Source organism: Lontra canadensis, unplaced genomic scaffold (assembly GCF_010015895.1).
Source record: "Lontra canadensis isolate GAN:19392208 unplaced genomic scaffold, GSC_riverotter_1.0 scaffold1, whole genome shotgun sequence".
In the NCBI taxonomy this organism is placed as follows: Eukaryota; Metazoa; Chordata; class Mammalia; order Carnivora; family Mustelidae; genus Lontra; species Lontra canadensis.
The window spans coordinates 26,852,687-26,880,268 of NW_022630995.1; the positions used below are offsets into that span (position 1 = coordinate 26,852,687).

At 37.4% G+C, this 27,582-nt stretch overlaps 1 protein-coding gene across 4 annotated transcripts; it reads right to left on the reverse strand.

Moving 5' to 3' along the window:
- Positions 1-771: 771 nt before the first annotated feature.
- On the reverse strand, positions 772-27,143 carry OCIAD1 (OCIA domain containing 1). Of its 4 annotated transcripts, none has more exons than XM_032851998.1 (9): positions 26,929-27,143; positions 25,563-25,625; positions 24,655-24,735; positions 17,142-17,195; positions 10,891-10,938; positions 9,806-9,941; positions 7,725-7,900; positions 3,485-3,637; positions 772-977 (listed from the first exon to the last, which is right to left on the reverse strand). In XM_032851998.1, exons 2-9 carry the CDS (start codon positions 25,618-25,620, stop codon positions 940-942), a joined length of 744 nt encoding a protein of 247 aa, XP_032707889.1. In that variant the 5' UTR covers positions 25,621-25,625; positions 26,929-27,143; the 3' UTR covers positions 772-939. The 4 variants fall into 4 exon arrangements, with proteins under 4 accessions (XP_032707889.1, XP_032707890.1, XP_032707891.1 ...); XM_032851999.1 differs by lacking the exon at positions 26,929-27,143 and adding an exon at positions 26,716-26,852; XM_032852000.1 differs by lacking the exon at positions 3,485-3,637.
- Positions 27,144-27,582: the final 439 nt, after the last annotated feature.

Here is a 27,582-nt window from a genome sequence, read left to right on the forward strand (position 1 = left end):
GGCATCTGAATGACCTAAGACAGACAGCTAAATCGCTCAGTGATTCCTTCCTTCCTCAGGACTCAGAGAAAACAGATAATAAACGCCCGCTGTCTTAAGCCACTGGGTTTGGGGATTTACAACAGTTAACTGGAACACTGTTTCTGGTAGAACTGCAATACGAGTAAGTAGAATTTAGATGAGACCAGTGTCATTTTCCGTTCACCTGAACCAAAAACAAACATTAGGTCGATAATGAAAAAAATATACCAAATTTTCATTCCTGGGAATTCTGCCAATTTTTCAAATATGACCACTGCTTAAAGGTGCTGAGCTATTTACTATATTTACACGTGCCACACTCATTGTACTATTAAATATTCAGAAACAGATGACTTCATTTCCTGTCCCTACCAACACTGCTTACTTATACTTAACAATAAAGAGATTACAAATAAAACCATGAAATCAACAAAGACGCATGTTCCTTTATGTTTTATTTACCATAAACATTAAGTGAATACAGCAAACACCGGAGAAAGGCTTTTTAATAATTTTTGGATGTAAAGCTTAACACCTAAAATTCCGCTTGCCCCCCCCCACCCCACTTCAACATGCAGGTATGTATTTTCATATATGCTGATCCCAGAGCGGACAATCTCTTTACAGTTTCATAAGAGAGTATCCTTACCCTGTAACTTAAACGATTTCACAAACTGTATGTGATCCTAGTATGATACCATCATTCAAACAGTTCTTCAAGAATATAGCCACACAACATTCACATTAAAATCTGTGTTTTTAAACATCATTTTAATAAGCCAAACCACAAGAACCCAGGTTCTAGTTTTAAATGTGTTTATGAAGACTGCTGCTGAGCTCAAGGCATGCAGATTTTCATGACCACCTAGATGAAGCTGGATATTGAAACGCCTTCAGTCGGTCCAATGATGCAATTTTTCACTCATCCCAAGTATCTCCATATTTGTTTACTTTGACTAGGAAAAAAGCACAAATAATTGATGATTCCAAATATTAACAAGTGAAAGATACTATTTCAAGGCTGCTACTATGATGCAAATTATGTTTCAGTCTCACTTTCAATAAATGCGCATGAGAAAAAGGGGCTAGCTAGACTTTTGTGAACTGAAGGTTGGACATAAATAATGATGCACTCTACCAAGAACTTTACATCAATATTTGATCCTCGTAACAACCATCCCCATTCGAAGGGGGAGAAAACAGATTAGTAACTTGCCCAAGGTACAAACCTAATAAAGCAAACAGAGCCAAAATCTGCACACAGGTCTACTTAGGTCCAAAGTGTGGACACCTTCACAACTTTACCATACTAAGTGTGGTATATACTACAGCACATACAAAAAAACTTACCACGAAATAAAAAATAGTAACAAACATTTGAATTTTGTTTTTCACAAAAAATAGAGTAACAGAAATGATCACGTCTTCACACTGTGGTTAATTCATTCTTCTCCCCCATGAGCTGTAATACTATACAAGAAGGAAATGGTTTCCAATATTCCTGCATTTTACATGAAACTACATTTTGTAATAAGCTTCTTTGTCTTCTCTACTCTTTGGCTCTCAGCCTCCCTTCGACATAGCCTTCATCTGTGGATGACAATGCTTTAGAAGACTCGAGTATTCCTAACCATGTAAAGCAGCCATTCTCAAAGTAGGGACGAGGGACCCCTCCCCCCAAGATTCTTTCAGGAAGTCTAAGTTGAACTACTGCATTATTATACTCAGATATTATATACCTTTTCCCTATTTTGCCCTTTCCCCTGGCCTTCATTCCCTCATGAGCACAAGGCAGGCTTCTAGAATTTATATGATATATGGTGCTGTCACTGCCCTGATGGCGAATTGATAATACGCTTGCCTTTTTGAAATTTCTGTCTTAATTTCTAATTTAGGTAAATGTCAACAAACATAATCGACACAAACTGAAGGTGAAAACTTTAAGTGATACTTTCTGACCAAGTGAAGCTACACTGTACTAACGTCAAATTTCCTGTCTAGATTCTAAAAAAGAACATTCTAAAAAATCACCCAAACTATTTTATAACTGTTTTTTTCTTTAAATTATACAGAGCACATGCCAAAAAATCCGTTTTCTTCTTACAAAGAAAATAATTATTCCACATTACTGTGTCATGTAACAGAGCTTCAAGGTTGTTCAGTCAAAACCACAAATGTCAAAATCCAACAAATCCCAAAGATCTACCTTATTTCCTTTTGTAAACCTTTATTATTGAGGCCCGACCAAAACACTTCATATGCACTGATACATCAGTGCGTCCTATACTGTGCAGACATACAATAGAAAAGATTACAAAAATGAGAGAAATGCTACCACCTGCCCTCATGGAGCTTACAGTCTAAATCCTCAAATTCAGAAAAAAGTACCAGTAAGTCTTTACATATTACAAAATAATGGCGACTGAATGCAAAATGTTTATGCTACAAGTTTTCTTCTAATGATAAACATTAACAGGTATTTTTTATTATTAATCTATTTTAAAGCTAGATTTTTTACATTAATAATATGACAGCAGTATTACCCATGATTATGAAAACAGAATTCTAAATGAAGCAACCACTAAACAGAAATAAAACTGATTCTAAAAGAATAATCATAATAAAAAATTCTCAAAATTTTAATGCATTTTTGCATTTTTTGTGGCATAGGGCTCTCAAGAAGGTATCAAGGATCTTCTCTTTCCTTCCTTTTTTTTTAAAGTAATAAATAGAAAACCTTAAAACAATGACACTCAAATTCTTCAAAAATGTCATAAAATTCTACACTGATATAGGTACAAACCCCTGTTCAAAATGTCTTCTTCCATTAGGAGTAAACTTGTTTCAGAAAATTTATTTTGGCTAATGTACAGCTGCTCCAAAAGGTATGAAAACAAACTATGATTTTTAAATTTATAATTAATTATAGAGCAAAAGTACTACTGGAAAAAAAGGTCAAACTCTTTCAGAAGTGCCCTAAAAGGTGGTTTATGATGCATATAACTTCTATTTCAATTTCACAAAACATGTGAGAAAATCAATTTCATTATTCGATCATGATTCTCTCATTCTGCTTAAAGTGGCATTATAGCCCGTTATCAATCTCAGGCAACCAGATCTGGTTTTATGCATTCGATGCATCATTTAAAAAACACTTACTAAGTCCCAAGGTGATTTCTGATAAGAGAAAACATTCAAAAGGATTTAGAATTTCTACAGCATATTAAAACTAGTCTTACTGTCTTAATTCATACCATTATTTGGACTTTATTTTTTAACACAAAATGGTCTTTGGAACAACTTAGGAAAGGAAGACTAATAACTGTGACAGAACTATTTTTTTTAAGTTATTTTTGTTAATTGCGTGCGGAATTAAATCACGTATTAGTATAATTAATATTTTTAACTAATGCTGCAGTTCCCAATCCTAAAGAGTAAAGTGATTCAGACTAAACTATCATACCTTCTTTTTTTGGCATTCTTTCCTGCATAGGCCTGACTGAGGGGTCAGTCTTATGTGTTAAAGTTACTTCATATGACTCTCTGTTCTTAGTCCTTAATTCCTCATATGTAATATTTTTTTTCTTAGGACTTTCTTCAGGGTTGGGATCAGGTCCTAAAACAACAAACAGTTAATAAATGGTAATAAAAGGATTTGAATAAACCCAAAGCAACTAAATTTTCTAAATGCTTCTTACCTACAATAAAAACAGAATAAAGTAAAATAGTCAAATTATTACCACCATTCCAAAGGTACTATATTTTCCTCAAGAAAATTACAAAATGAAAACTTTCTTAGACGTTTAAGCTTTTATTTCTAAATTTAAAATCCACATAAAAAAAATTAAAAAGTAACCATGGCCAGAAGAATGGATATCATAATATATACCAGTGCAATTTATTCTCACTAAAATACTAGTGTTTTAAACTGGAAAATTATTTGCACTGTTTGTATAATTAAAAATTATACAAAAAATATATCCTACTAGTGGCAATTAAAATTTGGCATTACATATATTTTACTTAATAATATTTTACATAGTTGAACATTCCTATAACCATAATCTATACATGAACAGCTATTAAAAAAAAGTGCCATCTTTATACTTAAACAAAAACACTTGGAAATAGCTTTTGAAAAGTATAAAACATAGCCTTTGATCACGATATGCATCATTTTTACTCAGGACTAATGGAGCAATACTGTGGCAGAAAAAAGTGGCAATGATAATTCTGGCCAGGGAACCAGCATTAATTCTTTATCTCTCCCAAAGAAAGTCAAGGTGGCAACATATATATATCATCAAAGAGTTAAATACTGATGTAAATAGGGGAGTGGTTACTCTTACTATTAGATGACAGGAGCAAATATTAAACATAGTTCACAAAATGTATAACGAGCAAAAAAAATCATATAAACATTTTAAAAGAAATGAACTAATGCTAACATAACATTGAGTCAACAACTAATTAACTTACAAAGTCTTACACACCACTCCAGAAGTAGTAATTTTCAAAAAGGTTCTCACATACAAATTGGACATATCATTTTATTAATATAATCATTATTAATTAAGATAATTTTTTGAAAAGCAGTTTCTTGTAAGTGGTATTTTGGAACTCTGCAGTAAGGTCCCAGTGAATAATCAGAATTTTCAAATCAACATAACTACACTTTAAATGTTTTCAAGCATAACCTTTTATTTTGCTACAAAGTATACTGCACTGATACAAAGCAAAAGGCTTTAAATATTAATCTGGATATTATACCATTCTTGAAAACTAAATTTTTGCTAAAAAAGAATGTAAAGAAAAATATTATAACCTTATACGGGGTTTAAAAAGCACGTGTATTTCATCATTAATGAGTAATTATTAAACTCCTTGCCCTTTACCATAAATGATATTTTTAAGATTCTGAAGGAGACAGTGTGCACTAGATTACTAGTTAGGAACTACAAGTTCTTATTCTCATGTTGCCAACCATCGTACATGTCCTTGGGCAAATCACTAAACTTCTTTGAATCTTGGTTTTCTCAGTTGCGAAATACAGACATTTGACTAGATGATCTATCTCCTAGGTTCCTTCCAGGTCTAAAACTTTTTCTCACTGAAAAGAAAATACTTCTCTGTTCCAAAATTCTGTGACAAGTAATGGAAACATAAATCAGAAGATTAAGGAGAATTTTTTCCACTTACAAAGCCCAGTGAAAATATTCTGCATTGTACAGGGAGCATGACCTACTACTTAGGGAAGGTTCTGAAGAGCTGGAAGGAATAAAATATAAAACAGCAATGATTTGAATCTGACTGTAATAAACTATGGTAAGTCTAACAGCAACGAACGAGTGCTTTCTACTTTGAAAGATTAGAAACTCTATCAACTCCTAGTAAAAGCAAGCAGAATCAAATAGGGCCAACAGGACTTTAACAAAAGCGGTGAGCCTGCTGGCAAGGGAAGACAGCAGCTGGGGCAAAGCACAAGAGGCTGCAACTGGCCCATGTGGAGAGTGGTCAGAGTGGCAAACGTGATTTAGAGAAGGGACTGAGAAGCAGAGCTATGGATGGATAGATGGCTACGCTCAAGGACATAAAATATATTAAAAGATGGGCCTTGCAGTCGTCTGTGGGCAGATACCAAAAGGCTTTTATGTCTGCCTGCTTTTATTTGGAAAAGGAATTGTACAACATAGTATGAAATCTTCTAGGGCATATGGAAGGAAAAATGAAAGTCATCACAAGGGAAGAAGTGATGCATGGCTAGAACACGAGTAGAATGGATCTGAACTTGAGAGACTAGGAAAATGAGAGCTGCAGTGAGAACAGCTGCCTGTGAAGAGAAATCCTAACCATTCTCTCCTAACTTGCCCACCTCCTTCTCTCTGACCAACTGGGAGGTCTTGGTTTCCAAGCCCTGGCGGGGGAGAATCAAGACTCTTCAATACCTTTCATCCACTTAAGAATGTCTTTAATTACTTTAACTTCCATGCTCTCCTGTTTCTTCTTTTCCAAGATGTTAATGCTTACTGTCCCCACCCCAACCCGCTCTCAAGCAATGCTGTCCCATACCATTTTCTGTAATGATGAAAATGTTCTGTGGCTGCACATTCCAACGGAGCAGCCACTAGCACACGTGGCTACTGAACAACTAAAATGCTACAAAGCAACTGAGGAATTGAATTTTCAATCTGATTTAATTTTAATTAAGTTAAATGGCCACATATATTTAGTGGCTACTTTATGTTCTAACCTACCTGGAAGCCCTTCTACAACTTCTGCAACATTACTTGACCTATAATCAACTTCTCCCTTCCCACCGTGTCCCCTCCCTCCCTTTAACCTACGCATAGATCCCAATTTCTATCCCAAGCAGCAAAAGTGTTCCTTTAACCTTCTTTGTTCCTCATAGTTACTGGCTTACGGTACTTGCATTAAAGCAAACGTTTTCAAAGAATATTCTATCCATAATCCCTTACCTAAAAGTTGGTAGTCAGAAATGCTTCAAAATTCAGTTTCTCCGATTTTAGAAAGATTATCATGGTATATAGCTTGTTAATGTGTCACTTAACCATACAGTCAGAGGTTTGAAGCAGCAACGCATAACCAAACGTTAATATTTTGTACAACAAAATGCAGGGCACGTCATATTAAGATAAAGATGATAAGGTCACGGTTTGAAATGAGTTAAGTCAGATTTCATCACCAGTTTAATTATAAAAAAGCTTTGTAGGGGTGGCTGCCTATCTCAGTCGGAAGAGCATGTGACGCTTGATCTTGGGGTCCTGAGGTCCAGCCACATATCAGGAAAATAAATGATAAAAAAATTGTAAAAATAAAGCTTTGTGGTTTTCAAAGTTTTTTGGATTTTAGGATTTTCAGATAAGGAACTGTAAACCTGTGCTTCCTGATTCTTCACTTTTCACCGCAAATTAGATTGAAAAAAAAAAAAGGGGGGGTGAACATCTGTTAAGAGCCTATGACTTGGCAGGTTTTACCTCTGATTATTTCATCTCATTCCCGAAGTTCTTTAAGAGAGGAATTATCAGCTCCATTCCAGAGATCAAGAAACTGAAGGGATCACAAAGTTACTTGCCTAAAGTCCCACAGCTAGCAAATGTCAATCATTCAAATCCAGGCCTTAGTCCAAATTTGATGTTGTTTCACTTACATTCTGCGATCTTCAAAGCTAGCATTTACACAAACTTCACAAAGCATTTTCACATGGATTTTCTCACTTGACAAGAGTTCTGTAAGGCAGGTAATTATTATTCTTTTCACATTACAGACAAAGAAGCTGAAAGCCTTTAAGACCAGCCTAACAACTGTAACCTCTCCGAAGCCTCCCGGTGGCCCAATTTACCACTTCTTTGCAATAATCACTCAACTCTGTTAGTATTTGTGATTAGTGGGACATATTGGTAATTTTTCCTTTTATTTCTATATCTTCTAACAATCTGAGAGAGTTTCTCAAGAACAAGAACCAGGTCTTACTCATCTATACTTCTTTCATGCCTAGGTGAGTGCCTAACACCTACTGGATGTCAAAAAATGTTGAATGAATGAAGAATCAGATGAACAAACATGATGAGTTCAGGCGGATGGTGGAACATACAGGTGATATCCAGCAGAAAAGGTCATCAAATAAAGTTTATACATACGTTGGACCATATAATGCTGAAACTCATTTCAAGAGAAGTTTCTACCTTGGGCAACATGATCAGTAATACCAGTGGGAGTAGATTCATTCATAGAAGCACTGAATGGAATTGGCTCATAATGAGGAAGCATCTCTTTTTCTATGTTGTCTGCTGCTGGAGACGTCACAAAGGATGAATGACCACTCAAATTTGAGTCATATTTTGACTTCTGAGAATAGTGCCTGTAAATCACATTGTATAAGAAACGCAAATTATTGCCTATATCCGAAAAAAAAAAAGTGTTGAAGTATGAATCTACTTATCTTACTTTCTAAGGAATTATGTAATTTTTACACAGTTATCTGTAACAGTAAAATGAAGTCTGTTTCTCTCTGCCACAAAAACCTATAAATAAGTTTTGACCCATTTATACAATATACAACTTAAAAACACCACTCTTAATACAGAAGAAAAATGTATATCCAATTTTCTAATTCCCAAGCTTCAGAGACCATTCTTTAAAAAAATATTTGAGAGAGAAAGAATGTGCGTGAGCGGGTGGAGGGAGGGGCAGAGGGCGGAAGAAAATCTCAAGCAGACTCCCCACTAACACGGGCTCCAAAGTAGGGCTCAATTTCATGACCCTAGATCATGACTTGAGCTGAAATCAAGAATCAGCTGCTTATCCAACTGTGTCACCCAGGCACCCCACTTTAGAGATCATTTTAATGTGTTTAAAGTCCTTGGAGGGGTGCCTAAGTGGCTCACTCAGTTAACCATCTGACTCTTGGTTTTGGCTCAGGTCACGATCTCAGTCAAGGTCATGGAATTGAGCCCCATGCTTGAGATTTTTACTCCCTCCCTCTCCTTCTCCTCTGTACCTAGCCCAGCTTGCTGGCACACGCTCGCTCTCTCTCCAAAATAATAAATAAATCTTTAAAAAAAAAAAAAAAAAGGTCCTTGGAAAGAAAAAGTATTTCAAATTAGAAAATATGTCCAGTTCCACATTAAGGGAAGTTACTTCCACAGCTAGCAGGCCATAAACACTATTTTGTTAAGGCAGATATATAAGTAATACTAGCTTTCGTAGGGTTTACCATTTATAACAATTTAGGTATTATATCTACTTAATTACATTATTACTTATCTACCTATCCAGATGGACAGATTCATTTATTTATACTTACATAATTAAAACAGAACTTTGGAGAACATACTTAAAATAATTTCCCTAATTTAAACAGAAGGATTAAGAAGTTGAAAGTTTAAGGGAGCACCTGAGTGGCTCAGTGGGTTAAAACCTCTGCCTTCGGCTCAGGTCATGATCCCAGGGTCCTGGGATCGAGCCCTGCCTTCGGGCTCTCTGCTCAGCAGGGAGCCTGCTTCTCCCGTTCTCTCTGCCTGTCTCTCTGCCTACCTGTGATCTCTCTGTGTCAAATAAATCAATAAATAATCTTAAAAAAAAAAAAAAAAGAAGTTGAAATTTAAGAAATGGGATGATAAAATTTAGGAATTCAAAAGAAAAGTCCAAAATACAGTAATCAAAGGTATTTGCCAAATTAAAAATCCTTTATTCTCATATAAGCACTCCTAACAGGATGCAACTCTATATTTAAAACAAAGACTGGGGGGTGCCTGGGTAGCTCAGTCAGTTGTCTGCCTTCAGGTCAGGTCATGACCCCAGGGTCCTGGGATCAAGCCCCATGTCGGGCTCCCTGTTGAGCTGGGAGCCTACTTCTACCTCTCCCCACAGCCAGCCCGTGCTCTCTCTCTCTCTCTCAAATAAATAAATAAAATCTTAAAAATGAATAAATAAATAAAAATAAAACAAAGGTAGGGGTGCCTGGCTTGCTCAGCTGGATAGAACATGGTGGCTCTCTTGATCTTGGGATCCTGAGTTCAAGCCCCAAGTTGTATGAAGAATTTATTCAACTAAGTAAATACAAATAAATAAAAATGAAACAAAGGTAGACATATTTTACTCCCCTTTTTTAAAAACAAAATAGCTTTAGCTCGCTGCAAACAGCAAGTTCCCAATAGTCCTTCCGGTTACACAACTGTTTCATGCCCTGAATTATAGCAATAACCAGTTACAATTTTTTTAGCTAAAATTAAAAACCTTCAATAAAAATTAGAATTTGGCCTACCCAGATGGTGAAGATCGCCGTGCCTGTCCTGAGCGTAAAGCTTCTCCAAGAGGGGAATTCTCAAGATTTCTGAACTTCTCTTGGCAAGTTTTCACATAAGAAAGCTTTCCAGCAAAGTATCCCATGATACAAGCAACTTATTTGTAAAAACAAACAAAAAAATGTAACTCAATGTCCCATTTAAATAAAAATCTTTCCTAAAAAAACACTTTTTTAAGAAATGTGATCTCAAATAGGTCTTGATATGGGAAAACGGAGATCACATTAGATCAGATTCAGAGTACACAGAAAGATTTTGTAGACATAGATCACTTTCACAAAAGGAAATAATCCAAAATAAAACTGCTCCAAGATATATAAATTCTACTTTACTCATTATTAATATAGTCAGGAAAGATGTGGTACAGGAATTAAGAGTTCTAGCCTAGTCATAGGGATTTCAGGCCATTTCTTTTCCTATAAGATGGGAATCATACTATTTGTCCAGCTAATTTTGTAAGACTGTTTTTAAAATTAGGTGCAACAAATTCCTTAAAGTAGTGAATTATGAAGTGTACCTAAATGTGACTACTGTTGCTTTATGTGTTTATTTACAATATGTAAATGAGGCTAATCTGGAAAGATTCATAAAAAGTCTCAGGTGCTCTTTTTAAAGCAATTTAGCTTCTTTCCTATAATCATACTATAACAGTAGATAAAGTATGCTTATTTACATCTTAAAATGTAAAGAGATTTTTAAAAGTTAGACTTAATTTTAAGACAATTTATTTCCCTACAGCTGGACAATTTTCTTTCCTCCAAAGACTTTATTTTAAAATACTATATAGTTTTACAAATTATTTAAAAGTAGCAGTTTTATTACATTATAAAAGAAAAAAATTCTCTTTCAAATAACTTGTAATTCTTATTGCTAACAGTAAAATGCCCAAGTAGTTGACTAGTCCATTTAATGAAAAGCTTAAATAAGCCGGTCAAAACAAATAACCAAATAACTGTTATGAGTCAGACAAGACAAAACATTTGGTAAAAGCTAATTATTTTACTCAGGCAAGAAAGCTAAGAAAATGAGTGTTGTCCATACTTACATATAAGTTTAGGGATGGAACCATATTTGGGATGACTTGAAAGGATTCCTAAAGATGAAAGAGCAGATATTTCTGAGTCATATTAACTGTTAGAGATAGACACATTTAGATAAGTTAATTAAGATGTCTTATCTTTTATTAAAATAAAATAGGCATATGCCAAGTTTATGCTAAAAGTATGTTAAGAAAATGACAGAAATGATTAAAAAAATGCAAGAAAACTATTTCTCTGAGCCATAATCTAATCTCTTCTAATGTGAGCAAATATAAAGTTCTAATGTTAGCAATATAAAGTTTAAAAAGTTTAGCATCTATTTCTCAGCAGCCTTGGACAACCCACAAAGATAAAAGGAAAAATCAGGACAGACTATCTTTAAGTATTATTACCTGACTATATTAGCTCTTTCCATTACCTCAGAGAAGTCTAAAAGCTACAGCTATTTAAAAAAGAGAACCAGGGGCACCTGGGTGGCTCAGTGGGTTAAAGCCTCTGCCTTCGGCTCAGGTCATGATCCCAGGGTCCCGGGATGGAGCCCCGAATTAGGCCTGCATCCCCCCTCTCTCTCTCTGCCCGCCTGTCTGCCTACTTGTGATCTCTGTTTGTCAAATAAATAAAACCTTTAAAAAAAAATAAGTAAAAATAAAAATAAAGATAAAAAAGAGAACCAAGTAAATTCAACATCAACAGAAATATGAAGACAATCCAAAAGACTCTACAAGCGATTAGAACAGGTGAATTTATTAGCAGGATCACTTGATACAAGGTCAATATAAAAAAAAATACTATACTTCCTGTAAACGAGAAACAAACAAACCAAACCTTTTTCAAAGATACAATTTATTATAGCACCCAAAGACATCAAAGATCCAGGAGCAACCTAATGAAATATGTGAAGGATCTGTGCACTGAAAACTACGAAGCTTACTGAGAGAAATGAAAGCTAAGTAGAGGAATAATACATTCATGTCCATAAAGGGAAGACTATAAATACTGCCAGTATGACAACTGTCCATAAAGTCATCTATAAATTCAATCCAATCCCAATTAAAAATCAAAGTGTTCCAAAAAATTGAAAAACTTATTCTGAAAATCATGTGGAAATACAAAGACCTGAGAACCAAGGCAATATTGAAAAACAACAGAAGTGAAAAACTGACTACCAAACAAATACCGAGATCTACAATAAAGCTACAGTAGTTACGACTGTTCTAAGTGCAAGAACAGATAAACCCATCAAAACCAGAAGAGTCAAGAAACAGATCCATACACAGTCACTTATGACAAAGGCAACACTGCATGCAGTGAACAAAGACAGTTCTTTCAAAATATAGTGAGTGGTCACCTCCATATCCATAAGGAGGGAAAAATGTACCTTTACCCTACACCTCACACAATATAAGTGTACCTTGGAAATACTGCAGGTTCCGTTCAAGAGCACCACAATAAAGGGAGAATCACAATAAAGTAAGTTCAATGCATTTTTCTGTTTCCCACTGCATACAGCAGTTAGGTTTACGCTGTCCTGTATTAAACATGCAATAATATTACCTAAAACAGTGTATATAAATATTTTACTGCTAAGAAATTCTAACCATCATCTGAGCTGTTGTAATCACTGATCACCATTACAAATATATAAGGGGAACATCTACTGTGAGAATTGCCAAAATGTGACACAGAGACACAAAATGAACAAATGCTGTTGAAAAAATGGCACCAATGAGACTTCTTCAAAGCAGGGTCGTCGTAAACTTTAGATCTGTAAAAACCACAGTATCTGTGAAGCTCAATAAAACAAAGCTCAATAAAACAAGATGTGCCTATATTCAAAAACAATTCCTGGGGCACCTGGGTGGCTCAGTTATCGCCTGCCTTCAGCTCGGGTCACGATCCCAGCGTTCTGGGATTGAGACCCATATTGGGCTCCCTGCTCAGTGCAGGGCCTACTTCTCCCTCTCCAGCTCCCCTGAGCTTGTGGTTCCCTAGCTCTCTCTGTCATAAATAAATAAAATCTTAAGAAAACAAAAAACAAAACAATTCCAAATGACTTGAAAATTTAAGTATGAAAGAAAAAATAAAGCTCATAGAAAAAAGCGTTAGAGATTCCTCATGTCCTGTTATTAGGCAAAGGTCTTAGAACGCATAAAGCCTTCATCATAAAAAACACGATAAATTATTTTATATACTAAGAACTACAGTTAATCAGGGGGAAAAATAATCACAAGACATACATCTGACAAAAGATTCACTTCTAGAAGATACAGAAAACCTCACAAAATCAACAGAAAAAGACAATCCAATGAAAAATGGACAACAGACATGAACAGACACTTTGCTAAAAAGGAACATATTCAAGTGAGCTATAAACAAAAGAAAAGGTCCCCAACTTCATTAGTCATTAGGAAGATACAACTTAAAACCATAATCAGTCTTAACTATTCACTCACCACAATGGCTAAAATTCAAAGGACGTGAAAAGAGGAAGTGACAGCGATAGCGTGACACAAAGAGAACTCCACTAATAAAATGGTACGAGAGTGTACATTGGTCCAAACAATTTAGAAAGTCCGACAGTACCCACCACAGCTGAAAATATACCTAATCTATGACCCAAAATGACTACCAAAAGGTACCGTATTCATAGCAGAACCACTTGGAACAGTCAAAACTGGAAATTACCCAATTGCCAATGCACACCAGGATGGATACACTGCTGTGGTGTATTTACACAGCAGAAAACTATAGGGCAACCGGAATATATAATCTACAATCACATGCAACAATGTGGATGACTCTAGTGATGTGTTAGAAAAACCAGCTGTCCAAATAAAAAGCTCTGATTTGGAATGTCGGTTGATTTCCATGGAGAAAATACTTGCACCATGACCAATTTCAAGCTATCAATGGTTTCAACACTGGCTTGCCAAGCTGTTGAAGATTTAACAATCAGCTTTCTGGAAGTGGTACAAGCCAGCTCTAGTACACCAGTGGATCAATTCTACGAACTCTGAAGGAAGATATACAGAGGAATACTTAATTGTAGGATTTCATGTGTGTGAAATATGAAAACAGAACTAAGTTATGCTATTAGCTTCAGTTACACAACCGGAATGAGAAAAAGGAAGACAGTAATGATACCTACCTTCATTCAAAACAGCTGTTCCTTCTTTCTGTCTCCAAACAGTTACAGACCCCTTACAACATACAGACATTACCTACTAGAAAGTAGGAATATAACAGTAAACAAGATGTTCTCTCTTGCTCTCAGAGTTTTTACAGTTTTGCCCTCTGATCAGTGCCAGGGATAGCCTGTTTCCTAAGAGGAAGTAGCAAGAATAGAGGCAAATAGACCTGTTGACAGCTAATTCAATACTCTTGGCAACAGACGGCTGCGCTAATTATGCTGGCGGGGCAGATGGAGGTAGACAGTTTATGGAGAGATTTAAGGGCGGGACTAGAATGAACATTCACTGGGCAAGGCAAATAAGGGGTAGAGGTTAAGGATAACGCCTTAATTTCCTAGATGAAGAGTGTACCACTCAGACATGGGGACAAGAGAGAAACTGGTTTGGAAGCAAATGAACTCAGTTTGGGATGAAATAAGTCAGTCTGAAGAGTCTGTAAGAAGGGCCATTTCTGTGAAGATATGCAAAATACGGGTCTGGAGCAGAGATGGAGGCGAGGGAGAATCATGGGGATTTAGAGCAAGAGACGGTCCTGAAGCCCACACCAGCACTCCCGTAAGAGTTTACACAAACTGAAGACTGAAAGGCAAAGCAGAACTCCGAAGAACACAAGTGGAGGATGAAAACCCACATTAAAATATTAAGTACTAGCACTTCTTGAATTTTTGTCTGTTGGTGTTATCTGCCCAAAACAGTGTATAATACATATTAGACACTCAGAACACATGAAAAAATGGAGGAGTTTCCAGGGGCAGAAGAAAAATCAGAATGTGCTGTCACAGAAGTCTGGGGAAAAGAACCATTCCAGAGATTGGTTAAAGTCGTATAATCATCAGGAACAAAAACTGCCCATCGAATTTAAGCAACAAGGAAGCTGTCCTCGTAACCTTCTGAAGTGTTGGTAAATGTCAGAACATATGCATAATCTTTTCACACAGATTGTAATGGGTTAAAAGAAGTGAAAATTGGGGGCACCTAGGTGGCTCAGAGTGTTAAGGCCTCTGCCTTCGGCTCAGGTCATGATCCCAGGGTCCTGGGATCGAGCCCCGCATCGGGCTCTTTCCTTGGTGGGGAGCCTGCTTCCTCCTCTCTCTCTCTGCCTGCCTCTCTGCCTACTTGTGATCTCTCTCTGTACAATAAATAAATAAAATCTTAAAAAAAAAAAAAAAAAAAAAAAAAAAAAAAAAAAAAAAGAAGTGAAAATTGGAGGCGCCTGGGTGGCTCAGTTGTTAAGTGTCTGCCTTCAGCTTAGGTTATGATCCCAGGGTCCTGGGATCCAGCCCCAGAGCACCACATCGGGCTCCCTGCTCAGCAGGAAGCCTGCTTCTCCCACTCTCGCTCCCCCTGCTTGTGTTCCCTCTCTTGCTCTCTCTCTCTGGCAAATAAATCAATAAAATCTTAAAAAAAAAAAAAAAAAGAAGAAGAAGAAAAAGTGAAGTGCTCATTTGTGAAGTTTGACTTCAAATGCAAGACAGCTGGGAACAGTCGGAAAGGGATAGGAGGGAAGATTTTTCTTTTTTATGTTCTCAAGTTACAACAGACCTGGGCATGTTTAAATGTTCAGGAAAAAAAGAAAAGAGAACAAGTAGTGATAGAGCAGCTAAGACTATGCTGAGTATGACATGACAAACTGTGGATGAAAGCACATACAAAGTGCTAGGCATTCTGATTAAAGGCAAAATGTCTTGGTGGATTCTGAATTCCTTTTCTAAAGTCTTCCCAATTTCTTTTTTTTTTTTTTTTTGAGACTGACTTTATTAGGACACTGCATCCAAAACAAATCCTCAATACAACTTAACAGTAATAAAATCCCTTAATCCTGGAAAATAGTTATATGAACAGCACATCAACGTATTTTTTATATTTTTATTCCAAATTATCAAAACCCCAAAAGGAACAACTCTGACAGTTATTGTATTATACAATAAACATTAGTCCATAACTTAGGTTAATCATTTTCAGCAATTCTTTCCAAAAAATGGAGGGGCACCTGGGTGGCTCAGTTAGTTAAGTGTCTGACTCTTGGTTTCCATTCAGGTCATGATCTCAGGGTCATGAGATCAAAAGCCACGTCGGGCTCAATGCTGGGTGTGGAACCTGTTTAAGATTCTCTCTTCCCCTCTCCCTCTGCCCCTCCTCTCCACTCACAGCATGCACACACTCTCTCTAAAATAAATAAAATAAAATAATTAAAAATGGATTATTAAATTCTACTGTTAAGGCTCCAGGCTCAGACCTTACAGACAATTACAATCCTTTGGAACAATGTCGTTGATCATGGTATGACTTTTGCAAATGAAATCACAGAGGCATAAAGTGCCATTGATGACAAGTCAAATCATCACCAAATGGTGACTAAAAATCCAGGAAGATTTTAGCTGTAAGAAAAATCTGCCTCCTCAGTTAAAAGTTCTAACATTTTCAGTGGATTCACCCTATCCAAGAACAGTTCTATCATGATATATCTGCAACTTATAAAAGGAAATTTCTGCTTCAGTTGTGTGTGTAATTAGTTACGTAGGAGGAAGGAAGGCAATGTAATATTCACACCAATAGAATCAGGGACAGAAAGTGGCCCCAAACCCCTTTCTATAAGATAAAACTCTGGTTTTAAGGAGCTAGATAGCTACTGATCTTTAAACCAGTGCATTAAAAATTACCTGGAGCTTGTTAGAACAGATTCCTAGGCCCTATCTCAGAGATTCTGATTAAGGAGTTTTGGAATGGGGCCCATGAACCTGCATTTTTAGTGAGATCGTAGGTAATAGTGATGGTGGCCTTCCTAGACCAGGTTTTTTCCTCTACCTCCCTGCCAACAGTCTGCAGGTTTTTAGTTACTTTTTTGCTCTTGTAGATTGTGAATGTTGCTACAGTGTCAGAGGACATCAAATTCTTAAGTCTATTTATGAGTCGGGGTCCATAGAGACATAACTCTCCTGATGTTGGAGAAGCATACCAATGATCATGTTTAATATGACATTATTATACTTTATCTAAAAATCAGGAAAACAACATAAAAACATGATATCCAAAATGCCAAATAAATCTGAAGTTTAAATATTTACCTTTACTAATTAATCCTTGAGTAATCAACATACTTGTTGCAGCCAAAGGCACAGCTAAAGGAAGAAAAAGAACTTGTCAATATCAACAAAAGGAAAAAAGACTTTATCTGAGTTCACGAGGATAAATATGTATCAGTACAACTATCTAGGAAGATCTTTACAAGAGATTTTTCCGGGGCACAAAAATCTGGCTCAGTTGGTTAAGCGTCTGCCTTCAGCTCAGGTTATGATCTCAGGGTCCTGGGATCAAGCCCCACACTGGGATCCCTGATCAGTGGACGTCTGCTTCTCCCTCTGTCCCTCCCCCCTGCTCATGCGTTCTCTCTCTCTCAAATAAATAAAATCTTAAAAAAAAAAAAAAAAAAAAGACTTTTCCATTTTTAAAAGCTGTATTTTAGGGGCACCTGGTGGCTCAGATGGTTAAGCATCTATCTGCCTTTGGCTCAGGTCACGATCCCAGAGTTCTGGGGCTCGTGGGATAGAGCCCCATGTTGGGCTCCTGGCTCAGCAGGGAGTCTGTTTCTCTTTCTCCCTTGGCCTCAGCCTCTTCCCCTCCCCCTACTCACACTCTCCCTCTCTCTCTGTATCTCTCGGTCTCGAATAAATAAAATCTTTAAAAAAATAAAATAAACTAAGAGCTGTATATATACAATCAGTAGAAATAATAAACTAAGACCTGTATTATATACAATCCATAGAAATATTTAAATTTAAGAAAATATTATAAATATTAAACAATGTAACTCAAGAACCATCTAGATTTGGCTCTAAAAGGGCCATTCATTAATATCACCAATAAAGACAATATTCTAAATAGGACCAAAAGTCATTTCTGAATTAGAGTAAGAAGGAATTAATAAGAGGCAAGAAGTAGTATTACACTAAGAGCTACTACTGAATAAGTACTAAATTCCATGGCCTGTGCTAAATGCCTTATATACGTTTTCTCACTTACTTTTAACATATCTCTAGAGTTATTTTTTTTTTATTACTGCCCTTTTAAAGGTAAGAAAATTGAAACTCAGAGATGTTAAGTAATTTGCTCAAGGCCATACAGCTACTTCAATGGCAGTTCCAGATTCTAACTGCCTGATATCGTTATCTCAAGCTTTTAAGTTCTGTAGTACACTGTATGAACCAAAACACAAGAAATATTTGTCGACAATTACACAGTGATGGGGGCAAGAATACCCAAGAATACATTTTAAATACTAGAGTTTTTTCTTCTAAATCAGTGAATTCCTCAAAACTAAGTGAAAATATAACATAATGCAACACTGTGTCAACTACACTTAATTTTTAAAAAATCTACATATGTATGCATATTAACCCAGACTGAAAAATCCAAAGCTCGCCATCATAATCTCCAAAAAGCTCATAATTAAATATCACTGTTTTTTCCACCAGCACTGTCCAAAAGAATTTTCTGTGATGATGGCAGTAGTCTGTATCCATGTTTTCCAGTTAGGTAAGTAGGCAGAAAAGATTTAAAATAGGAACCCTGAGACTGCTATCCTTAAAAAGACCTCCTTACAAGGTCCTTGGCTGATATGTGGGAACGTGGCTAGTAAACAGTTCTCTACAAGGGATAAAAAACTTGAACTGAGTAAGTGGCTCACTGTGCCTAAACTGCTTATACAAATATAGCTTATGCTGAACACCTGGTTTCCTTCTGAGAATCTGGAATTTTGGTACTTGCTAGGCTGAGTTCATGGGACCAGCCCCCAGTAAAAACCCCGGGCACGGAGTCTTTTTTATTGAGAGTCCTTGGTGGGTAACACTTCACTCACATTATCACAACTCACAGCTGGAGAAAATTACCACATCCACTGGTGTGTGACTCTACTAGCAGAGTCCTAGAAGTCTTGCCTGGTCTACCTGATCTCCTTTGGACTTTAACCCACACTCCATTCCTTTTGCTGATTTTGCTTCGTATCCTTTCTGCTATAAAGTATTTCAAATTTAACTAGCTATATGTGGCTGCTACGCTGGAGAGCACAGTTTCAGACCAGGGGTTGGGAAATGTTCTATAAAGACCCAGATGGTAAATATTACAGGTTTCACAGGCCACAGGTCTGTCTCATCTACTCAACTGCCAATTATAACCAAATGCATTGAGACAACAGTAAACAAATGAACATATGGATGCAAAAATATAAATTTAATGTGATTTTCACATTTAACAAGATATTGTAACTCTTTTGATTTTTGTCAACCATCTAAAAATAAAAATGTAGAAACTATTCTTACCTCATGGCCATACAATAACAGATTTGGCCCTTAGGCTATAGTTTACTCAACTTTGGTCTAGACTCCATGAGCATTCAAAAACTAAGGTAATTTAAGACATCTAAACTATAAGAGATCTCATAATTGAATCCATTAATTTTGGAATAAAGCATTAGCTTTGCCCAGACACAATCTGCAGAAACCCTAAGGTTTAAATCCTCGGTCTACTACTTACGAATGGATTTTACTTTTGCTAGAAAAATACATTCTTTAAGGTTGGTTGGTTAAAACACTTAATGAATTATCGTTTAATGGTTTTTTGAAGGACATGTCTCTTTCCATTACAGCACCAGTATAATCTGTTATCATTTTACCCCTTCAGCTTGACTCAAGGATGGCAACATGAAGCACTGAAGAATCACACAAGGATAAAACGTACTGAGTCAGCCCACCATCTCTATAATGGACGATGCCGTTCCCATTTCACTTTGTCTTTAGGCCAAGATGGCATAAGACAGAGAGCAATAGTTTGGTTAAAATTCTAGTACTAGTTTTGCCATTCACTACTATGTCTTTATATAAATTTCTTAACTTCTTTTCGTGCTATAATGGATAATGGATTAGAACTAACATCTGGTCTCATGTATTGTGTCACAGTAAAAGAGAATGGTAAAACCAAAACTGACTTCAGAGATTATCTAATCTTTATCTTAACCAGAGTAAACTGATAATTGGAAAAAATAAGTCATGTGCTCAAAAGCAACAAAGACAGGAGCACCTGGGTGGCTCCGCCAGCTAACTGACTGCCTTTGACTGCTTTGGCTCATGATCCCAGGGTGCTGGCATCGAATCCCATGTCAGGCTCCCTGCTCAGTGGGGAGTCTGCTTCTTCTTCTCCCTCTTCCCCCAACTTGTGCTCACTCTCTTTTGCTCTGCTCTCTCTCTCAAATAAATAAAATCTTAAAAAAAAGGAAAAAAGCCAACACAGGTGGATAGTTTACGGTACAGCTGGGTCTAAAACCCAGGTTTCCTGACCCCCAGGTCCACAGCCTTTTCCACTGCAGTATGACTCCTATCTCAAAGTCTGTTTTAAAATGTTTCTTTATGCAAACCATAATACTGCTGACCAGGAGCTTTTTTGCACTATGACCCCAGTCCTGACCATATCCAATATGAGGACCCTAAAATTCCTTAAACTCTTCTCCTCTTACAATAACAAAATGCTAATCTAAATTAGTAACTGTTCAACTGAAACATTTATTTTGTAAAATCACGGTAGCACAAATAGCCAAATACAGACAGTTAACACTTATAAAATAAATTGAGTCAATCCTCATAATAATCCTATGAAATCAGTTATTATCCCCATATAGATAAGGAAACTGAGGCATACAGGCATCAGGTGCTTGTCCAAAATATGAAAGCTAAATAATGGATGGAGCTGGGATCTGGATCCAGACAGGCACCAAAGTCTACACTCCTCAATCAGTATACTATCTCATTAGGAAACCGACAGTACAGTGGCACCTGGCTTTCTCAGTCAGTGGAGTGTGCAACTCCTGATCTTGAGGTTGTGGGATTGAGCCCCACACTGGGTGTAGAAATTACTTAAAAATAAAATTAAAAAAAAAAAAAAGAGAGAGAGAGAAGAAAAGAGAACCAATAGTACACATGTGTATTATCCACAAAATCTATAAATGATGCATAAAACCGGTATGAATACATATACTTTTTCACTAATTCCTGTACACATTAAACTACCCTTTATGTAATAGATTCCTTCATTACCTCTACGTATGGGCACAGATATAACCAGTTTGTGGTTAGTGCATAAGACGACAATTTTAAGGGCACTGGAAATAAAATCCCCTCATAGTTGTATTTTAAAATTGAGTAGATTAAAGTAGAAATAAACAAGTTACCATAAAGAGAATGAACCCTAGATCAAATTTTAAACTAATTTTAAACCAAGAGGAATATATTTAACAGATCTAAAAAAATGTGTAAAAATTACCCTAGGAAGTACCTTTCCTACTCATTCCTACTTCCACCACACCTTTTTTAAAAACCAATGGATAGGGGCGCCTGGGTGGCTCAGTGGGTTAAGCCACTGCCTTCGGCTCAGGTCATGATCTCAGGGTCCAGGGATCGAGCCCTGCATCGGGCTCTCTGCTCAGCGGGGAGCCTGCTTCCTCCTCTCTTTCTGCCTGCCTCTCTGCCTACTTCTGATCTCTCTCTGTGTCAAATAAATAAATAAAATCTTAAAAAAAAAAAAATCAATGGACATAAAATGATACTCTCCAAAGTAACATGGATTCCATAAATTCATTGATATAAAGTTAACATCACATATTGCATATTTAACATATATGCATATACATATATATACATCATATATGCATATACATATATATATCACATATATGCATATTTAACATATATGAACATGCATATCCTTATATGAAGACACAAATATTAATGTATAAAATTTCCTAATACATGACTAATAGTTCTGATAACCATATGTTGAACTGCCTATTGTCCATGGTTACAGCCAAGGTTCTGTGTTTTCCATGCTTGATGTTACTGCAACATGCAACACCTAGCCTATCTGCTTTCAAAAGTAATCATTACTTACTCATGTCCTAGTATAAGCTGTTCAGTAATTTCCCAATAATCGATATGGTATGTAACTAACAAGCTGAAATACAACTAACGAGGTATGCTTCCCAACTTGTGATTAATCTGATTTTTTAAAACATTTTATTTTTAAGTAATCTCTACACCCAACGTGAAGCTCGAACTCACAACCCCAAGATCAAGAGTCACATGCTCTACCGGATGAACCAGCCAGGCCCCCACGATTCATCTGTTTGATACACAGAATTACTGAGAACAGTATATACTGTTCATATACTTCACATCCTACTTTTAATAGGCATACACGAGACCTCTGCCTACTGATCGCTGCTCTTCCGCACTTCTAGCATAATGCTGTTACAGCTGTTTAGAATGTTAAACCTGTACAGCAAGTAGCTTAAATTTATCAGCCAGAAATCCGGACACCACAGTATCTATGTGGCCATGAGCCCAACATTACAATGATCCCAAATCCCTATCCACCAGACTTGTCTTAATTGTGTCAAAAGTAGACTTGAAAATAGACCATTGTATCTATTTACTCTAGGCAACCCACAAAGATAAAATATCTGTTGCCAGAGTACAACTGACTTCCCTGAGAAATTATTGCCTAATGGGCCATGAAAACGTTTTACAGGTCTCTGATCCACGACGATGCGGATCCAGAAAAATTGTTCTCACCCGCAGATGGGCATCATCATCTAATTCTTACTCGGGTTCTTTCTAGCTTGAAAGCTCTGTAAGTCTCTGAATATCTGAACTGAAGATAAAATGCACAAGCTTATATGAAACTCCTATTCTCTTTTCAGTCTCTGTTGATTCTTTTACCACCACCTGTTGCCTTACCCACGGGTGCCACCCAGACTTCTGCCTACCATTCCTACATATTAACCACATGACAGATATTATGCTTTTATTCCTACACTTAATTATTAATAAATACTTTATAATTTAATGATTACTCATTATGTATTAATTATTATTCTTACACTTAACTCCTTGAATTCACCAATACAACTATACCTCCAACCCTAATTTCTCACATACACCTTTGCTCTCTAGGTGCTTAATGTCATCATTAGTCTCCTAAGATGGGTATCTTGAAGTTAATATCGTTATAGTCAGTTTATTTTAAAATCCTGTTATCCATCCTTTAAAAAAAGATGCCATCCCATCTTCTGTAGTCCAAATGCACTACACTCAATGACTGCGTGCCTGAGGCACTGCCAAAAGCTCTAAGACTTCACAGTGCTACCTCTTATCCTTCTAAGCCATCCTGCACACTGCTACCTCATCTCCCTTTTAAAAATCTGCAAACCAATCCCTTGGCCACGAACCGAAAACATGTAGTGCATCAAATCTTTAACTTTTTGGTATTGTGTTCATTTTCCACCCCCAACGAAAGACCCCATTCCAATCAGTTCAGCCTCAAGGCTCCAGTTCAGATGAAGTTACCATAGACTCTGCCTTTGCTCACTTTTCCTTTATCTAAATGTTCTTCTAACCCCATTCTTCTTCATTTAATTCAAGTCCTATTAGTTGTTGAGTCTCATTTGTTTGATAAGGTCTTTTTTAGCTAAATCAACTCCAATTAATTTATCCCTTTTAAAAATGCCTACTGCCATTATGTATTTAATCTTTCTCCATGTGTTAGCTTTGTCTCAATTACAACAAAAAACTACTTTAGGACAAAGACTAGGTCTCATAAAACTTATCTACCAAGCACTGAAACTGTAAATGCCAGGCCAACTGATAAAAATGTAGATCATTCTTTAATTATTTAAAGTCGCCCCTTCCCTTTCTAAAATTCCACTGTTTTTGTTAGAATCACTTTATCTGAGGGGCACCTGGGTGGCTCAGCTGGTTAAGCATCTGCTTCAGCTCAGGTCATGATCCCAGAGTCCTGGGATCAAGCCCCATGACACCCCGCCTCGGGTTCCCTGCTCTGGAGGCAATCTGTTTCTCCCTTTCCCTCTCCCCCTGCTCATTCACACGTTCTCTCTCAATCTCCCTCAAAAATAAATAAAATCTTAAAAATATATATATAATAAGAAAGGACTGCAGTGATCAGATGGAGCAACTTCAGGACTCTGTTCAAAAATAAGATTCTATTTTATGCTGCTTTCAACATTGCCTGTATTTAAAAAATAAAATCTTCATGGATGAAGTCTCTAGTTGCAAATGAGGACCCAGGAGCATAACAATATTTCACAATATAAAGTGGACACTAACTAGGTTTTATAATAGTCAGAAATCTAAGAGTTAAAATCACACACTTCTGTCTCAGACAGACTTGGCTTCAAGTCCAGACATTATGACTCATAAGCTCATTTAACATCTCTAAACTTCAATTTCTTCATTTATAAGGTGAGAGTAGTAGTTATCAATCTAATTGGGTTGTTTTTATATAATCCACGTACACTCAGTAAATGCTAGCAGTTACTGTTACCAACAAAATTAACTCATGGTCTTGAATAAAGTTCTAGGAATTATTACTTTAAATATGTACAATTTGTTTCCCTTAATCAACCTTTTTTTAGCAGTAACCATACTACACCAAAAATGTGCCAATTTTTTCTATACGAAGTCACAATAATTTTGGGTACTAAAGGTAAAATTTTGTTGATTAGAAAACTTAACTTACATCTGAACCAGAAGCTTTCATCATTGCACTCTGCGAAGACTCTTCTTTCTTCCTCTGTTGGAATGTAATCAGCCCCTATGTCTTTTTACCAAGGAAAATTGGCAAACATTAAAATGCCCATGGAAAAGCTAAGCCTAAAAATTTAATTCAGTCTAAACATTAACAAAACACATCAAATTTTTTTAAATGAATGAAACAAATGCCTCATAAACTTTTTTTAAAATTTAAATTCAATTTATTTAGTTTCAGGGGTAGAATTTAGTGATTCATCAGCTGCATGTAACACCCAGTGCTCATTCCATTAAGTGCCCTCCTTAGTGTCCATCACCCACATACCCCATCTCTCCACCCACCTCCCCTCCAGCAACCCTCAGATTGTTCCCTACAGTTAAGTCCCTAAACGGGCTTATAAACTTGAAGCAAACTGACTTCAAAGAGAAGTCAGTGCTATTAGTCAGGACTGACTACATAATGTGCTGATCCAGTGCAAAACGAAATTTGGGACCATTTACTTAAATTATGAAGAATTTCAAGATGGGGGTGCCTGGGTGGCAAAGCCAATTAAGTGTCCTGACTCTTGGTTTTGGCTCAGGTCATGATGTCAGGATCCTGGGATCTAGCCCCATGTCAAGCTCCACACTCAGCAGGAAGTCGGCTTGGGCTTCTCACTCCCTTTTCCCCTCCCACCATGCACACCTGCATGCGTGCTCTCTCTCTCTAAAATAAATAAATAAATCTTAAAAAAAAAAAAAAAGGAACAAGATGGCAACAGATTATTAAACAGAGTGAATCCCTGTCTGACTGCACAGGTCACACACCCCTAAACCAGGCCAGTTGCTGCTACTCAAGGCAGTGAGTTTTCATACATAGAAAGTGCTTCTAATTATAAATATTTAATTGATAGTTACGGGGAATTGGTCTTGGAACTTCTGCATTCGGCTCTTGAAAATCAGCCCTCCCATTCATTTTTCCTGCATCAAAAACATTTCAGTATTAGAAATCATTCAACAGACCAAACTCAATTAAGATATAGCATAGTAAAATCACTAGTCTACAGGCCAAACAAGCAATACTTACTAGACACTACCAAATCTGAAGTACCTGACATAATAAAAAGTGACCTAAATAAAAATGTAACAAACCTATTAACTTATTTGGATCGGATTACCCATCTTAGGTCCCTTAACTGAAAAAGAATAGGTCCTTTATAATTATTTATCAACAGATTATGTCAAATTAAGATATAAAATGGTACCAAAGAAATACACGGATCTCTCCTCCTGAAGCTTGGTTATGTCACACTACCCTATGTTGTCCTTTCACAAATATATGCACAAAGATTACGATGATTTCCCAAATTAGAAGAAGAAACACCTCAAAATTCATTTCTGAATCTTCCATCTTTTTAAAAAAATGAAATAATCATCAGGAAACACACAACCTCTTCCACAAAGCACTACTCCACAAAAACTGAATAACAAAGACGTCATATCCTTCTCCCTGTGGTTAAAGCTAACAGCAAATTCTGCATCCTCCAAACTTTCCTCGCTCTCTAGAGACTCAGAATGTATGATTTCAAAATGCAAAATTTCAAGAACATACGTTATTTATTTTTTAACCCCATATCTCAGGACTTAAGAGACCAACAGATTGGATAACTGCGTATTTTACAGAACGTTCACACAGGACCATGATTATTCCCATCTTAAAAGCCATTTACATGAAAACGTGAAATGGCATACACGGCGAGAATAGCAACTGAGGCTATTTCACTCAATAAATTTCACTCAATAAACCATCACTGACAATCCCTTGCATAGGAAAAAGAAATAGAAAGGGTAAAATGAACTCATGGACGGATGGAGCTTGCTAAACAGACTACCTATGAAACGTTATTTTCCGCAACAGCATCCTACTTAGAAACCCTAGCGACAAGGCTGACAAGGCCCCTTCAACAACACAATTTTAACCTCTTAATGCTACAAAAAAAGGCTGAACCGAACCCTCGTCGGCCTATGGCCGAATCCCGCACTGCATAGTCACAATCCCCGCGTCTCCCACCTGCAACACCCCGGGACACACATTAGTCACCAAGAAATCACCCCCTCGCCTCCCTCAGGCTCCCGCACTCGGGAGCCCGACAGCCAGCGGGCGACCTGCCCACTCTCGCAGGCGGGAAAATGGCGGAAGGTGCAGGGTAGCGGCTGGCCGCTCGGAGGTGGTGAGTGGGCAGGTGGGGGGCGGAATGGAGGCTCTTTGCGTCACCTCACCCACCTCCGGACCACAGCGGCGATCGCGCGGCGAGCCGGGGCGATCGAGGGCAGAAGGCCTCGAGGGGACCCGAGAGGGCTCAAGGAGGAAGAAGAGCCCGCGGAAACCCTCAGGCGCGCGGCACCGCAGCAGAGTTGGGGGTGGGGAGCAGCCAGCCAGTCGGCCTCTAAGAAGTCACCCAAATACGGGCTCAAAATGACCGCGACCCGGAAGCAGTGGCGACCTACGGACGGAAATGACGTCAAGACCTCCCTGCGGAACCCAAAGGCTCTCAGCCTCCGACTGGAAGGCAGCAGGGACTGCGTCTGTCGGCCCCGCCCTCTTCTGCCCGCCCCTCCTCCCTTCTCCCCGGGCCGCGGCGCTCGCCAGCTGCACTGCGGCTGCGCGCGCCCCGCGGGTCGGGACCCCGCCCCCTCGTTGAGGGTCCAGGGGTGGCTTGATTTCAGGCGCTAGTGACGTGCCTTTGTGGCCTTCCAGTGACAGGCTGGCAGGAAAGTTCAAGAACCCCTTTTTAAACCCGTTATTAAGAGTAGCCGGTTTTCCTTGATTTCTTTGGTTTGGGGCTTTACACGATCTGTTTCATTCTTGGAGCCTCTAAGTTTAAGTAATGTTAAGTGATTATTAAGCCTGCGAACTTGGCTGTGTCATGGTGTCTTG

Bases quoted from the DNA above. Each gene is read 5' to 3' on its own strand.
- OCIAD1 (XM_032851998.1), bottom strand. From the start codon at position 25,620: ATGAATGGGAGGGCTGATTTTCAAGAGCCGAATGCAGAAGTTCCAAGA. The intron at 3,638-7,724 runs GTAGAAACTTCT...TTGTTGTTTTAG, and splicing joins TACTGATCATGTTGCCCAAG to GACCTGATCCCAACCCTGAA. The intron at 978-3,484 runs GTATGATAGTTT...CTTTTTTCCTAG, and splicing joins AAGAATGCCAAAAAAAGAAG to TCAAAGTAAACAAATATGGA.